This window comes from Puntigrus tetrazona, chromosome 1 (genome assembly GCF_018831695.1).
Source record: "Puntigrus tetrazona isolate hp1 chromosome 1, ASM1883169v1, whole genome shotgun sequence".
Classification (NCBI taxonomy): Eukaryota; Metazoa; Chordata; class Actinopteri; order Cypriniformes; family Cyprinidae; genus Puntigrus; species Puntigrus tetrazona.
The window spans coordinates 1,866,240-1,881,239 of record NC_056699.1 but is presented as its reverse complement, the minus strand read 5'-3'; the positions used below and the strand labels follow the sequence as shown (position 1 = coordinate 1,881,239).

The window sequence follows — 15,000 nt, the reverse complement described above, 5'->3', positions numbered from 1 at the left end:
TTTATTATTTGTTTAATTTCATTTAATTTATTTCTTCATTTCTTTTTATTTAATTTTACGTCAGACCAAGAATTGTAAAAGTCTTTATGAAGCGGATGAGTAACGACATTATTTTTAATTTCTCTCCATTAGTTCAGGAGTCTGATGAACCGCATCAAAAACAATAGAAAGTGAACGAAACCCGAGAACAAAAAAGATCTAAAGGAGGGATAAAGTTTAGAGTCTGTCTGGAAGTATCCGCTCTTCTTCAGGACTTTAAAGAGATTGCACTTCCCATGAGGCTTTGCAGACTGAACCTCAATCTCACCGAAACACATTTGCGTTGTTTGACGGAGATAATAGCGTCCTTTAATTTCTCTTTTGCGTATCTTTTAAAGTCGACCTGGAATGAAACCCATCTCACTCCCATAACGTCTCATACACGTCGAGTGAGGACGGCCGTTATTAATGGAGAACTGGGAAAAGAAAGTTGTTTTAAGGTTAAGCCAATATACATAAAACTAAACGCTCACTATGAGGTGTTCATGAGACTTTAAGGTCAAGCGTGTGCCGTCGATCTCCTGATTGAAATCACTGCTGCGTGTCTGATGTCTTTTATTTTCCTGGGAATGAACGGCAGCCTTGTTTCTCTCGGACACGTTCGTCTGTTAATGTTGTGTTTTTCCCGGCAGATCGACAGAAACACACACTGATCACTCGCCCTAAACACAGAATCTCAGGAAAAACAAGCGAGCGCTTCTCGTAATCAATTCTTTTGCGTGAAAATTAAGTCTATTTCTGTCTCTTTTAAAAGAGATTTTACTTGCATTTCCAAATTATTCCCTAAAGCAACACAAAGACTTTAATAAAGGAATTCAAATAATGAATAATAAACAAATTATTTGATATAAGAATAAATTATATACAATTAAACAAACATCTCTTATGCCATGTCATAATATATATATATATATATATATATATATATATATATATATATATATATATATATACACACACACACAACAGAATTATGGAATAAATAAATAAATAAATAAATAAAAAAAAAAAATATATATATATATATATATATATATATATATATATATATATATATATATATATATATATTATTTTGCTTTTTAATTAATATTTTTGTATACAACAAGTCAATAAATATATATATATATGTGTGTGTGTGTGTGTGTGTGTGTGTGTGAGAAATATTGTATGGACAAAAATGAAATCATTCTGCTAAAAAAAAAAAAAAGAAAAAAAAGATAATGTACTGTAAATTTGTATTTTGGATTAAAACTGATCGAACGGAAAGAAAGGAAAGAAACTAAATATTTTCTGTAAACGACTGTTTCGCATGAAACAAAAACAAACAGTTTTTGCATTGTGCCGATTCATCCAATCTCCCCCGAACCGTTAATAAAGAAATCAATTCTATTGCACGTTTCAGATGATTTCTGTAGACTGGAGCAATGTGATTCATTACATCTGAACAGATATTCAAGTAAAAAACGCTTATTTAAATTGCAATAATATTTCACAATTTTTACTGTATTTTTTAATCAAATGTTCTTGTTTACTGCGTTACAGTACTGCTAAATGAGTTCAACCGCACTGTGGAAAAAACCCAGACGCTAAGAGGTCAGAGAACAGGCTTGAAAGCAGGACGAAGCGAGGTTAGTGTAGGTGTAGTGTGACTCTTTCTGTTCCTTATATCCGTGACGGAGAGGAAAGTCACGGCGAACGGCCTCCCGCTGCTTCTCCGTGGAGAACGGAGCCACTTCAAAGCGCTTCTCTCACGCGTCTCTCTCTATTCTTTAAGCAAATGAGGCCGCGGCGTGAGCGAGAGCAGGACGACCCGCCGGAAACACGCTAGCTTCGGCTCTCATTAACACCGCGTGTGCAAACTCAACCACTACAAACCACCCCTGTGCGTTACAAACAATATACTGCAGTGGGAGCATTTTAAAGGAACAGTGCATCCGATAATAGTTCCCAAACTGTATGCATTTTTATAATATGAAGATATTTCGAAGAAATGGGCCGCCATTTTTGTTCACAGCTACACACTTTCTTCAAAATGTCTTCCTTTGTGTTCGGCATGAACAAAGATATTCACAGCGGTTTGGAACGACTCGAGGATGAGCCAATGAGGACGGGGTTTAAAATAGTAGTCGTCAAGGCTATTTTGAACACTGGATGGATTTATCGCTGGTTCTTTAACGAATGAGTCAAGACAAAAAAATGATATGATATTCAGTGTACGTTTCTAAGAGCGATTATAAGGTTCCTGGTGAGTTTTGCTCATTATGATATCAAGTGCAATGGACTTGCTGCGGTTGAACATCTAAATAAGAAACGTCTTAATTGAAAATACACCGCGGAGGACTATAATATGAGCGCGTGGAGAACCCATGAACCGAACTCACAGTCTCTACGCTCTCTACTGTAAACGTATCTATCCTTTCGAGCAGTTTTTCAATGTTTTTAGCGTCCCCCGTCCGCCGGATCCTCCGGTCAGTCTCAGGGCATCTCAGGAACATCTCGGAAAGGTCCTTGAAGGTCACTCGGAGAGGTCAGGTGTCCGGGTTGAACCATGTGACCCCCGGGGTGCCTCAGGGCTCAGTTCTTGGACCACTTCTCTTCTCTGTCTACATGGTTCATCTGCACTGGCTACCAGTAGCTGCTTGCATAAAATTCGAGGCGTTGATGTTTGTCTACAAAAGCAGCTCTGACTCATCATTCGTCCGTGATCTACTGCTACGTGACTAAATCCAAACGTTACGTTTATTCTCCACCCCTACTGTAAGATGAAATTTTACGCCCTCGGACACGTAACAACCCTAAAGTTTCTTTCAAGCATCTTTGACATTAAAGTGTTGTTATTGGGTTTACGTCTTTGCTCATATAAAGGCTTGTTTGTGATTTCACCTGACCGAGAAGACTAAAATCCTCCGGTGGAAGCAGAGAACACAGGGATTCATGCAGAAACCGCCCGGAGCAAACCGTGTTGTGTGAGTCACTAGCTTTACATCAGTCGCCCGCGCTGACGGTCAAAAGCCTGAAATAATTACAATTTCGAATGCTTTTGGAGGTCGGGGGGGCTCTTCTGCTCGTCAAGGCTGCAAAACTTTTACTACAATTTAAAATAGCTGTTTTCCATGAGAATATCTGGTAAAGTGCTACTTATTTCTGCGATCAAAGCTGAATGTTCTCCATCGTTACTCTATACTCTCAGAAATAAAGGTACTAAGGTGGTACCTTTTCACCAGGTACACTTTTCTACCTATTAGGTTCAAATATGTGCACTAATATGTGCCTTTAAGGGAAATGAGCTCTTAGGTACAAACACGTCCTTTTTGAAAACCGCTTCGGTGACAGCGTTTCTAGCTTTATTTCTCAAAGTGTAGTCGATCCCTCAGAAATCCTTCATTAAAAAGTTATTTAAAATCATAATAACGTTTCACAACATGACTATTTCTACTCTTAAATAAATAATACTCTTCTACTCTTAAATAGAAAAGGTATTAGCAATAGCACAATGAAGGCACAGACGTTACTAAAACAAAATAATAAAGTTAAAAATAAATTTTTTTAAAATACTATTTTTAGAAGCATTTTGAATATTTCTATTTTATTGTAATTTATATATTTATATATTTTTATTGTAATCTATATATTTTTATTTCAGTTTTATTTTATTGTGTCTATCAAGTTAATGAGAAATGATGCTTTGGCAACTTTGCATTAAAAATGATTGATAACGTTTTTATTAGATTTTCTTTCAATTAATAATTTCATTTCAGCATGTTTTTTTATTTCTGCTAATGTTTATTTAATTTCCATGTTCTTTAATTTCAGAACATGTTAATTTATTTTTTTACTGAATTTCTGTTAATGTTTATTTTATTTTATTTTTTTTTTATTTTACCATTTCAGACCATTTTATTTAATTTTTATAATTTTATTTATTGAATTTATTAATTTTTAATTGAATTTCTGTTAATGTTTATTTTATTTTATGTTATTTAATTTCAGAACATGTTAATTTATTAATTTTTAATTGAATTTCTGTTCATGTTTATTTTGTTTTCATATTATTTAATTTCAGAACATGTTTATTTATTTTTTATTGAATTTCTGTTAATGTTAATGTTTATTTTTATTTTTTATTTTATTTCGAAACATGTTAATTTATTAATTTTTAATTGAATTTCTGTTCATGTTTATTTTGTTTTCATATTTAATTTCAGAACATGTTTATTTATTAAATTTCTGTTAATGTTAATTTCATTTTGTATTTTTTATTTTATTTCAGAACATGTTAATTAATTTTTTTTATTGAATTTCTGTTAATGTTTATTTAATTTTCATGCTTTTTAATTTCAGAACATGTTAATTTATATTTTTTTAAATTAAATTTCTGTTAATGTTTATTTAATTTTCATGTTATTTAATTTCAGAACATGTTAATTTACAAATGTTTTTTAAATTAAATTTCTGTGAATGTTTACTGTATTTGTATGTTATTTCAGTTCACGTACGCACCGTCTTATACTTGACGATGTACTCGACGATGGGCATCCCGCCGTCGTCCTGTTTGATGAGCCCGAGTCTGTAGGCCTTCCCGACTCCTCTCTGACCGTGGACCGTCGGAGGACTCGGCTCTCCTGAGGAACACAGACCACCAGAAACCTGAAGAACACGACTGTACGGGACCGTTTCTTAAAGAAACCTCTCCTGCTCACCAGGCCTGAATTCATTCACGAAAACACTTTTTACTATTTCAAAGGAAAACGTGTCAAAACGGGCCAAAGCGAAACACAAACATAGTGTGACGTTACAAAAGCTTTTTATTTCAGATAAACGTTGATCCTCGAATCCTTCTATTCACCAAAGGATCCTGAAAAACTGTTTCTTAACACGGAAGATAACCAGAATGATTTCTGAAGGACACTGGATGCCGAAAATGCCGCTTTGACGGCAGAAAACAAATTGCGTTTTAACAGATATCTAAATAGAAAGCGGCTGTTTTACAAGTAAAAACTATTTCGCAATATTCCCGCATTAGCTGCGTTTTGGATCGTTTGGGTTTCGGCTCGGTGAGCGCTGTTTGGTCCCGTACGTCCAGCTGAAAGTGACTCACGGATGGGTAAGGTCTGGAAGCTTTCCGTGTGGCTGAAGTCTCCCTGACCCTTCCCGTTGACGGCCGCCACTCGCACCTCGTACGTGGTGTTGGGCTCCAGGTTAGCCAGGACCACTGAGAAGAAGAAGAAACACGGACATTCACTAAACATCATGACACCTCACAAAAATGACAGCTAATTCAATCAAATATAATGAGATGCAATTATCTCCAAAGAAAATAAAAAGAAAACAAAAAAATAAAAGCTAATTCAGAATATTAATATTAATCATCTAATAGTATAACAGCATTTACAGTAAATATTAAATGCATTTTTTTATTTTAGAGATTTATCCTGCATTTGACTTATTTATTATTGATTATTGTTATTGTTAATTAAAACTACAACTGCAGACAAATTGTTTTCATTCATTGAACTGAAGTTTACATAAAATAAATCTAAATATTAGATGAAAAAACCTCAAACAAAAAATTGTAAATAAAAGATTAAAGTAAAAAACAAATAAACAAACAAACAACAAAAAAGTCCCAATCAACTGAAATGAAAGGGTTTTAACCTGGAGTACTAAAACGATTAAAACTGAATTAAAAATTAATAAATAGTTCATTTAAATATTTACCAAGATAAAAAAAATAAATAAATAAAATAAAATAACAGACAAACTTAACAAATGTAAAAACATTTATCAAACTTAAACTGAAATAACAAAATTTAAATATTTGATGAAAAAGCACAAAAATGACTCAAATGAAAAGAAATAAAAGCTAATTAGAAATTTTTAGGGGAAGAATTTATCCAAAATATATATGTATATAAGCTAATTCAGAATATCAATAAAACGATGCTGATAAATGTGGTTGCTCAAGGATGTCTCTCTGATTTATCAGCTTGGTTTTCAATAATAACTTCTCTCCGCGAGGCTGTAATAATTCTGAAATCACTCAATACATCTTCCACTTAATATGTATTTTACATTAAAACCCTATACTTTAGCAAATCTGAGACCTTGGCCAGTGATTGCAGTCATTCATTTACACGAAGAAAGCCCTAATAAAAATGAAGCGGCTCAACGAGCGTGCTTATTGTACTTAGTCAAAGAACATTGAGTTCTTAATTAAAAATCCACAAAGAGAATGTGGATGTAATTGGAGTAATTATGCTCTAAATTTGAGTTTGAGACCATAACAAGGACGTTTTTAAAGCGGCGTCTCATAGAATTTCCCTTGTTGGGCTGATCTTGAACTCATTGTGTCACGTTTTCTGCGACGCACGACGCTCTGTGGAGCCGAGGGAAATAACTACACGCTCTTTAACGTTTTGGGCTGGTTATTAGTGCTTTACATCACACTCAGCGCAAAAAGCATTATTTAAGGGCTTAATGCAAATTTTGAATTTTCTTTAATGAACAAACGCCTTAAAGCCATTATCGCCGCAAATAAAAACGTGTTTAGATGCTCCGAACGTAATGGAAACGACTGTCGACACATCCTGATCCCGCTCCGAGAAGCGATAATGGCTTTTAGGAAAAACAGAAGACGGTGAACACGCACTTCCTTTGATTAAACGCTGTTGTTACTTTTGTTCTGAGGATAGAAACATCTGACGCTGCTCAATAGAAATAGATTTCAGCGTCTTGTTTCTTTCCTTGAATCCCATAAACGCTTCATCCATTTGCATTTGTTAAACGTCACATTTATTTAGCAGCACGTCTATTTCCACATTTATTTAGGACAGGTTTAAGCTTAAAGTGCTGAAATGAGCTAAAAATGAATAAAATAAATAAACAATAAATTATTAAAATGTCAAAATGCATAGGTTGATTCCGATGCTGTTATTAATTAAACGTTGACTGAAATGAATCTGAAAAACAATTAAACTTATAATAAAATGGTGACAGAATGCATCGCTAAGAAGCTCATTTTGACAACTCTGGAGCTGATTTTCTCGCTGTTGCATACTGTCTAATCCCAAGAAAGCTTGCATCTCACTCTGAACGGCGTGTGATCTGATGCTCCTCCAGTCCTGGACGCTCGTGTCTCTGTAGTTGATGAGATAGTAGCTGATGGGGACTCCTCCGTGAGAGTCGGGCTTCATGAAGGAGACGGTGGCCAGCCGCTGAGAGACGGCGCTGAGCCGAACCGAGTACGGGTGAGACGGGACGTCTGCCAGGAAACACACACACACACCACAGCATCGGTAATTCAACAAATAACCGCGTGCTTAACTCGCTAAAAAGTCAGTGTTTCATTCTGAACATGCTGCGCGCCTGGGACCGGCCGCTTCATTCGTTTCATTTCATCGCAGATGCGAAATAAACAGATGACAGAGCATCGGATCAACTGCAGAAACCCAGAATGCATCATCATTTGCGAGCGACGAGAGCCGAGAGCCATCGCTCACACAGGAAGCAGGCCGCGGCTCGACTTCCTGTTGAAGACGAATCGCTCCGATCGGGAAAGACATCCGTCACTGTAAGAGCAAACGCTTCAGACGCTGCCATAAAGCCATTTCTGTCATCTTTAGAGCGTGCCTTTAATCTGCTTTCATAATTAAACTCTGCTAGATTAAAATACAGTAAAAATTCTGATATATTATTACTATTTCACACATCTGCTTTCTACGTGAATATCTGTTAAACTGTAATTTATTTCTGCGATGTGCAGCTGATTTTTCAGCATCACATGATCCTTCAGAAATGATTCTAATACGCCGATTTTCTGCTCAAGGAACATTCCGCAGCATTTTCGGAATTTTACTTTTTTTTATCTTTTGCAACACTGTAGCAAAGGCATCATTCTTTTTTTGCATTTTAGAAAGCAGACATTTTGAAAACTATTTTATTTCACTGTATTTGTGATTGAATGAATGCAGCCATGACGACCAGAAAAAAAAAAAGTGAATTATTAAAAACTTTTGGAAACGTAGTTTACATGAAAGCGGTGATTAGTAATGTGTCTTTACCCACCGAAAAGCTGAAAATATGCTAATTATTCATCGCTGAATTAAACATGCACGCATTTGCATATTAGCGTATATAAAAAGTGACACAGACCTGAGAGAAAACATCCCGAGCGTTACGTGATCAGCAGCTCTGTGGTTGCTAACTGGCAGCGTTTTGTTTATTTAACAAAATATTCAATAAAACGCTCGGTGCATGCAAATGAAGATGTCTTTGCCCTTTTTAAGATCAAAAGGACCCCAAAATGTCAAAGATAAATGAATTTCAAAAAGTCCCCAGCAATTACCAGAAATATCACACACGAAGCAATGGATAAAAGAAGAGATATTTAGTTTGCTAAATGAGCAAAATGTCACTTTCAGAAAATGGCATTTAAAATATATAAAAGAGCTATGGGATATATGTAAAAAAAAAAAAAAATCTAATATTTGTGCTTATTATTTGCACCCTGTACCTTCTGGATTGCTTGATGTTTTATGCATTGAATGCAGGATTTATGTGTGTGTGTGTGTGTGTGTGTGTAAGTGAGTGAGTGTGAGTGAGTGTGTGTGTGTGTGGGAGTGAGTATGTGTGTGCGTGTGTGTGTGTGTGTGTGTGTCTCTGTGTGTGTGTGTGTGTGTGTGTGTGTGTGTGTGTGTGTGTGTGTGTGTGTGTGTCTCTGTGTGTGTCTCTGTGTGTGTGTGTGTGTGTGTGTGTGTGTGTGTGTGTGTGTGTGTGTGTGTGAGTGTCTCTGTGTGTGTGTGTGTGTGTGTGTGTGTGTGTCTGTGTGTGTGTGTGTGTATGTGTGTGTGTCTCTGTGTGTGTCTCTGTGTGTGTGTCTGTGTTTCTCTGAGTGTGTGTGTGTGTCTCTGTGTGTGTCTCTGTGTGTGTCTCTGTTTGTGTGTCTCTGTGTGTGTGTGTGTGTGTCTCTGTGTGTGTGTGTGTGTGTGTGTCTCTGTGTGTGTCTCTGTGTGTGTGTGTGTGTGTGTGTGTCTCTGTGTGTGTCTCTGTGTGTGTGTGTCTCTGTGTGTGTGTGTCTCTGTGTGTGTGTGTGTGTGTGTGTGTGTGTGTGTGTGTGTGTGTGTGTGTGTGTGTTCTGTCTGGATGAAGTCGTCTCTGAAGTGAACTGCAGCTCTTCATGGCATATTAAGCAGCTCTACAGTAAAGGGGACAGTACTCTGGTATATTAGCGAGCTCTCTAGTAAATCACGCAGCACTACACAAGATTAGCTTCAGTTAAATTAGCAGAGGCCAGATGGGAAGGACATATTGTTATGGAAAATTTCAATAATACATCAGTGCTCTGCTCAAGACAACTAGTTTACACAAAGAACAGAGAAATAAGGTCTAGAAACATCCTTATAGTCAACATGAAATGCTAACAAATTTGGGTTAGAAAAATGTTTCTAATTTTTAATTATTGATATTAATAAGTAGTTTCACCAGAAAGTGTTCCCTGGTCAACCTGCCTTATATAATAAAAAATATATGTATATGTATATATATATATATATATATATATATATATATATATATATATATATATATATATATATATATGTATATATGAAAAACAAACTGTAATTGTAATTTAGCATCTCAAAATAAAAGAAAAAGGTTCTACTAACTCTATTTTCAAACAAATTGTGACATCATTTGGAAAAAAGTATTTTTTATTCTAAGAAATGAGCATTTAAAATGTTAAAATGTGCATTTTCTTGTGATTAAAACGTGATTTAAAGGTTATAAAAATGTTTATTAATGAAGTAAAAAAAAAAAAATAAATGCGAGAATGCTGATCTAATAAAATTTTAACTCAATGTTACGAGAATCTACATCAGATATTAATAATGTTAACCTTTAAGACCGAGGATGTTTTGACTTATAGAGTAGTGGGTGTTTCAGGTATCTCTTGGTGGAGGTCTAGTCTACGTCCCACAAAGACCAGGTGTATTCTGGACACAGACCTGCTTGTGCTAAAATGAACTCCTGGTATCGAGCGCCGATGTTGTTTCTGGCTGTGCAGTTGTAGCGTCCGAAATCCCTGTCGGACACCGGAGTGACCTGCAGATCGACACGAACCAGAGGTCAGCAGAACCACCAGAAAAAAGCCCTGGCCAACCTGCTTCACCAGAGAAATCATGCAAAATTAATAAAAAGAAACGCACAGATATGACCCCGAACAATAAGGTGCCGTTTGTTAACATCAGTTACTGCACTAACTAACACGGACAAACAGACGATGCATTTATTATATATATAAAAAAAAAAAATCATAATAATGCTTTGTTTATGCTTTTAGTTCAGAGTGCATTAAATAATGTTAACAATCAGTTTAATAATGCATCAGTAAATGCTGAAACGCTGTGTTGTTCATTCTTAGTTCACGTTACTAACCCATGTTAACCAGTGTTAACTCATGAAGCTTACAGCTAAAACTTTAACTAGAATCACAACTGAAAATACATATTAAAATCTGTTTAAAAACCATGCAGATATATTTCAAATATAAAATATAATATACGCAACTTTTACTATACCTTTAAGTAAAATCTAATACTTTACTAATTTATTAATCATTTACTAATGCATTATAAAAATGGCAAGCTGTGTTTGTTAGCATTAATTAATGCTCCGTGAGCTAGCATGAGCTAACATTGAATTATTGTATTTTTATGAACTAACATAAATACTGTAATAAATAGCACCTTATTGCAAAGCGTTACTTAAGCCAGCCCTAAACCAGCATCAAACTTAACTAAAGACTTGCATCTTACTCTTCAGAAGACGCTCGCTTTCAGCGACACAAGCTCAATTTCACGCAGGGGTTGAATTTTAAAGGCGCCGTATTAAAAGTCAGTGCATGAGCAGCACAAACCACCTTCATTCTCAGGTCAAGCGGCTGCAAAACAGAATTGAGAGCGAGTAGAGTACTGAGACCTCCAGAAGCGAGCGTCCGTCTGCGCTGTGGATGCGGATGTTGCTGGTTCCCTGGCTGGAGATGGTGAAGCGCTCTCGTCTCCACAGCATGGTCGCCGGAGGATTGGACTTCACATCGCAGCTGATGTTCACCGGGTTTCCCTCCCACGAGTAGAAGATGGTTTGATTGCTCTGGAACTTCGGCGCATCTGGAGAAAGAAACGCACAGACGGCAACGTCTACACTCATAAAGGAAAGCGATAAAAATAGGATATTTAGAAGGTTCAAGGTCCTCAAAATCTAGCTCATCAAACATCTACACTCTTAAAAGTAAAGGTTATTCACAGCAATGCCATAGAAGAAGCATAAAGGCTCCACAAGAAACTACTCCTTACCTTTTTATAATCTGAAGAACTTATTTTCACCACCAAGAAGCGTTTGTGAAACCTAATGTTCTTCAGATGTTCTTAATGGAACCATTTAGACAAAAAGGTTCTTCTACGGCATTGCGAAGCACCTTTATTTTTAAAAGCGTACACACTTTTTTTTTGTGAAATGCTTGACTATTTTATGATTCACTTTCTCAGGTTTTGTCAATTAAGCACTAATCTTTTTTTTTTAGTGTAGACTAGCCTAGACCAGTGTCTTATGGAATTAAAAATAAAAGCCCTCTCAAACGTGTTCCATCACGGCTTAATAAATATGGTTATCATTACTTTAAATGAAATAAAAAATATTTCAAAAAAATATCTACCTGAAAAACTTGATGTATTAAAATAACAAACTTTTTTATAAAAACTTTGTTGTCTAAAAGAAATAAATGCAATAACACAAATTACTCACACTTTTCCTAAAATCATATATATATATATATATATATATATATATATATATATATATATATATATATATATATAATAACAAAAATAAAACTAAAATAAAATTTTTAAATTATTTTATTTAATAAAAGAATTTAAAATATACTTATTTCATTATATACACACACACACACACACACACATATATATATAATGCTTATTTATTTATTTATTTATTTATTCATTAATTCATCGACAACATTAATGACAAGCTATATCTATAAACTGTTATATCTATAATAAAATAACCCCAGCCTGAGCAGCTTGAATTTCTTTCCATGCAGTGATGAATGCTGATGTGAATCATGTACATAACACAGCCTTCAGAGAAGAGCAGTATTGATTGCAACAAGGAGCGACGTTACAGTCTCACTCCATTATGTGTCAGACGCGTCTACAGTAAACAGAGTCATAAAGACCAAATGCATTTTTCGCAGAAGCTTCAGTTTTAAGCACCGAGGGCGTCTGCGTTCATACGGCATTATTCCTTCTTTACGTCGACTAGAAGGCTTCCATTAGAGCGAGCGATGCGGGGTCGTCCGTCACGTCTGAGGAGCAGCGCAGAGACGAGTCTGTGCTAAATAAATGAGTTCATTAGCGTCCGGTAACGCTCGGCTGCCTCCTGCCACGCTTCTTCACTACGCCCTTTTTCACACGCTGGCCGTGAACCTCTAAGCGCATGACGTGAAGACACTCCATGTCAAGGTCAGCGCGTGCGTTCAGGGACGCGAGGAGCTTTATTAGCATCTCATCGCATCGGTTCGGTCGTGACGCATGCGGCATTCGCTCTGTTAAAAAACGAGTGACGTGCGACGATATCCTAATGAATGAAATGCAGACAAAAGAATTTGAAAAGAGACACAGAAAACAAGTGACCTCAACGACGTGCTGGCGTTTCAGGAGACAGACCTGGAAATTAATAAGAACCTGAGGAATTAATTACTAGGGAAGATTTCCTTCCATAATTAGCCCCGTGGAGGTTATTCTTTTTATTTATTTTCTTTTACTTTTGTTTTTTTTTTGAGGCCATTCAAGACAAAATTGTGGGGTAAAATATTTAAGAGGCACTTTGAAAAGGCCACTGAGAAATGGATGTAATGCATTACTAAATAATTACTGCCACAGATTGATCGTAATTTTACTTTTGATGCAATACTTTAAACAACAATTCTATGGAAAATGAAAATTTAACAGGCTAGGTTTTAAATGTAGCCATGGCCGTTTAAATACTTTAAGAATAATTGATGCGATTGTATTATTTTGATAAAAACCTTTTTTTTAAACAATTAGTAATGCGCTATATTTTTAAAGGAGCCATTTGTAATTCAAGTTAAGAATGCAATTATTTTAACTAGTTAACTTAGTAATTTACTGGTTTGTAGTTACTAAAGTTTTCTAAGTAGTTGCTATGGTGTTGCTATGCAGTTACTAGATTGTTCTAGGTGTCAACTAGGGTGTATAGTTACTAAAGTAGTTGCTAGGGTGTTGCTATGTAGTAGCTGGGGTGTTGTAGGCATTCTAGAGCAGGTTAAGTTGCTAAGTTGTTCAGAGTAGTTGCTGGGGTATTGTTATGCGGGTGTTCTAGGTGTTTGCTAGGGAGTATAGTTACTGAAGTGTTTTGAGTAGTTGCTAGGGTGTTGCTATGTAGTAGCTGGGGTGTTGTAGGTGTTCTAGTGCAGGTTAAGTTGCTAAATTGTTCAGCGTAGTTGCTAGGGTATTGTTATGTGGGTGTTCTAGGTGTTTGCTAGGGTGTACAGTTACTAAAGTCTTTTAAGTAGTTGCTAGGGTGTTGCTATGCAGTAGCTGGGGTGTTGTAGGTGTTCTAGGGCAGGCTAAGTTGTTCAGAGTAGTTGCTGGGGTATTGCTATGCGGGTGTTCTAGGTGTTTGCTAGGGAGTATAGTTACTAAAGTCTTTTAAGTAGTTGCTAGGGTGTTTGCCATGCAGTAGCTGGGGTGTTGTAGGCGTTCTAGGGCAGGCTAAGTTGCTAAGTTGTTCAGAGTATTTGCTGGGGTATTGCTATGCGGGTGTTCTAGGTGTTTGCTAGGGAGTATAGTTACTGAAGTGTTTTGAGTAGTTGCTAGGGTGTTGCTATGTAGTAGCTGGGGTGTTGTAGGTGTTCTAGTGCAGGTTAAGTTGCTAAATTGTTCAGCGTAGTTGCTAGGGTATTGTTATGTGGGTGTTCTAGGTGTTTGCTAGGGTGTACAGTTACTAAAGTCTTTTAAGTAGTTGCTAGGGTGTTGCTATGCAGTAGCTGGGGTGTTGTAGGTGTTCTAGGGCAGGCTAAGTTGTTCAGAGTAGTTGCTGGGGTATTGCTATGCGGGTGTTCTAGGTGTTTGCTAGGAGTATAGTTACTAAAGTCTTTTAAGTAGTTGCTAGGGTGTTGCTATGCAGTAGCTGGGGTGTTGTAGGCGTTCTAGGGCAGGCTAAGTTGCTAAGTTGTTCAGAGTATTTGCTGGGGTATTGCTATGCGGGTGTTCTAGGTGTTTGCTAGGGAGTATAGTTACTGAAGTGTTTTGAGTAGTTGCTAGGGTGTTGCTATGTAGTAGCTGGGGTGTTGTAGGTGTTCTAGTGCAGGTTAAGTTGCTAAATTGTTCAGCGTAGTTGCTAGGGTATTGTTATGTGGGTGTTCTAGGTGTTTGCTAGGGTGTACAGTTACTAAAGTCTTTTAAGTAGTTGCTAGGGTGTTGCTATGCAGTAGCTGGGGTGTTGTAGGTGTTCTAGGGCAGGCTAAGTTGTTCAGAGTAGTTGCTGGGGTATTGCTATGCGGGTGTTCTAGGTGTTTGCTAGGGAGTATAGTTACTAAAGTCTTTTAAGTAGTTGCTAGGGTGTTGCTATGCAGTAGCTGGGGTGTTGTAGGCGTTCTAGGGCAGGCTAAGTTGCTAAGTTGTTCAGAGTAGTTGCTGGGGTATTGCTATGCGGGTGTTCTAGGTGTTTGCTAGGGAGTATAGTTACTGAAGTGTTTTGAGTAGTTGCTAGGCTACCCTGAAAACAATGCTACTGTATATTTGTAGTCGTTGTCTGCATTTTGGGCGTCTCACACTCGATATCCAGGAACATGCTCTTCTGATGGCCCCCGATCCTGCTGAGAGCTTCACAGTCGAATCGGCCCCAGTCTGAGAGTCG

The 15,000-nt window shown here is 36.7% G+C and overlaps 1 protein-coding gene across 3 annotated transcripts in view; it reads right to left on the bottom strand.

Moving 5' to 3' along the window:
• zgc:152904 (uncharacterized protein LOC767777 homolog) overlaps positions 1-15,000 on the bottom strand; it is a 181,155-nt gene that overhangs the window by 11,957 nt on the left and 154,198 nt on the right. For all 3 annotated transcript variants that reach the window (XM_043246036.1, XM_043246053.1, XM_043246046.1), the window contains exons 9-14: positions 14,916-15,000; positions 11,020-11,207; positions 10,047-10,143; positions 7,130-7,303; positions 5,141-5,254; positions 4,543-4,664 (exon numbers count right to left, since the gene is read on the bottom strand). The exon at positions 14,916-15,000 is cut by the window's right edge and continues 66 nt beyond it. In XM_043246036.1, the coding sequence (XP_043101971.1) occupies positions 4,543-4,664; positions 5,141-5,254; positions 7,130-7,303; positions 10,047-10,143; positions 11,020-11,207; positions 14,916-15,000 (780 nt within the window). The remainder of the gene's footprint in view (positions 1-4,542; positions 4,665-5,140; positions 5,255-7,129; positions 7,304-10,046; positions 10,144-11,019; positions 11,208-14,915) is intronic.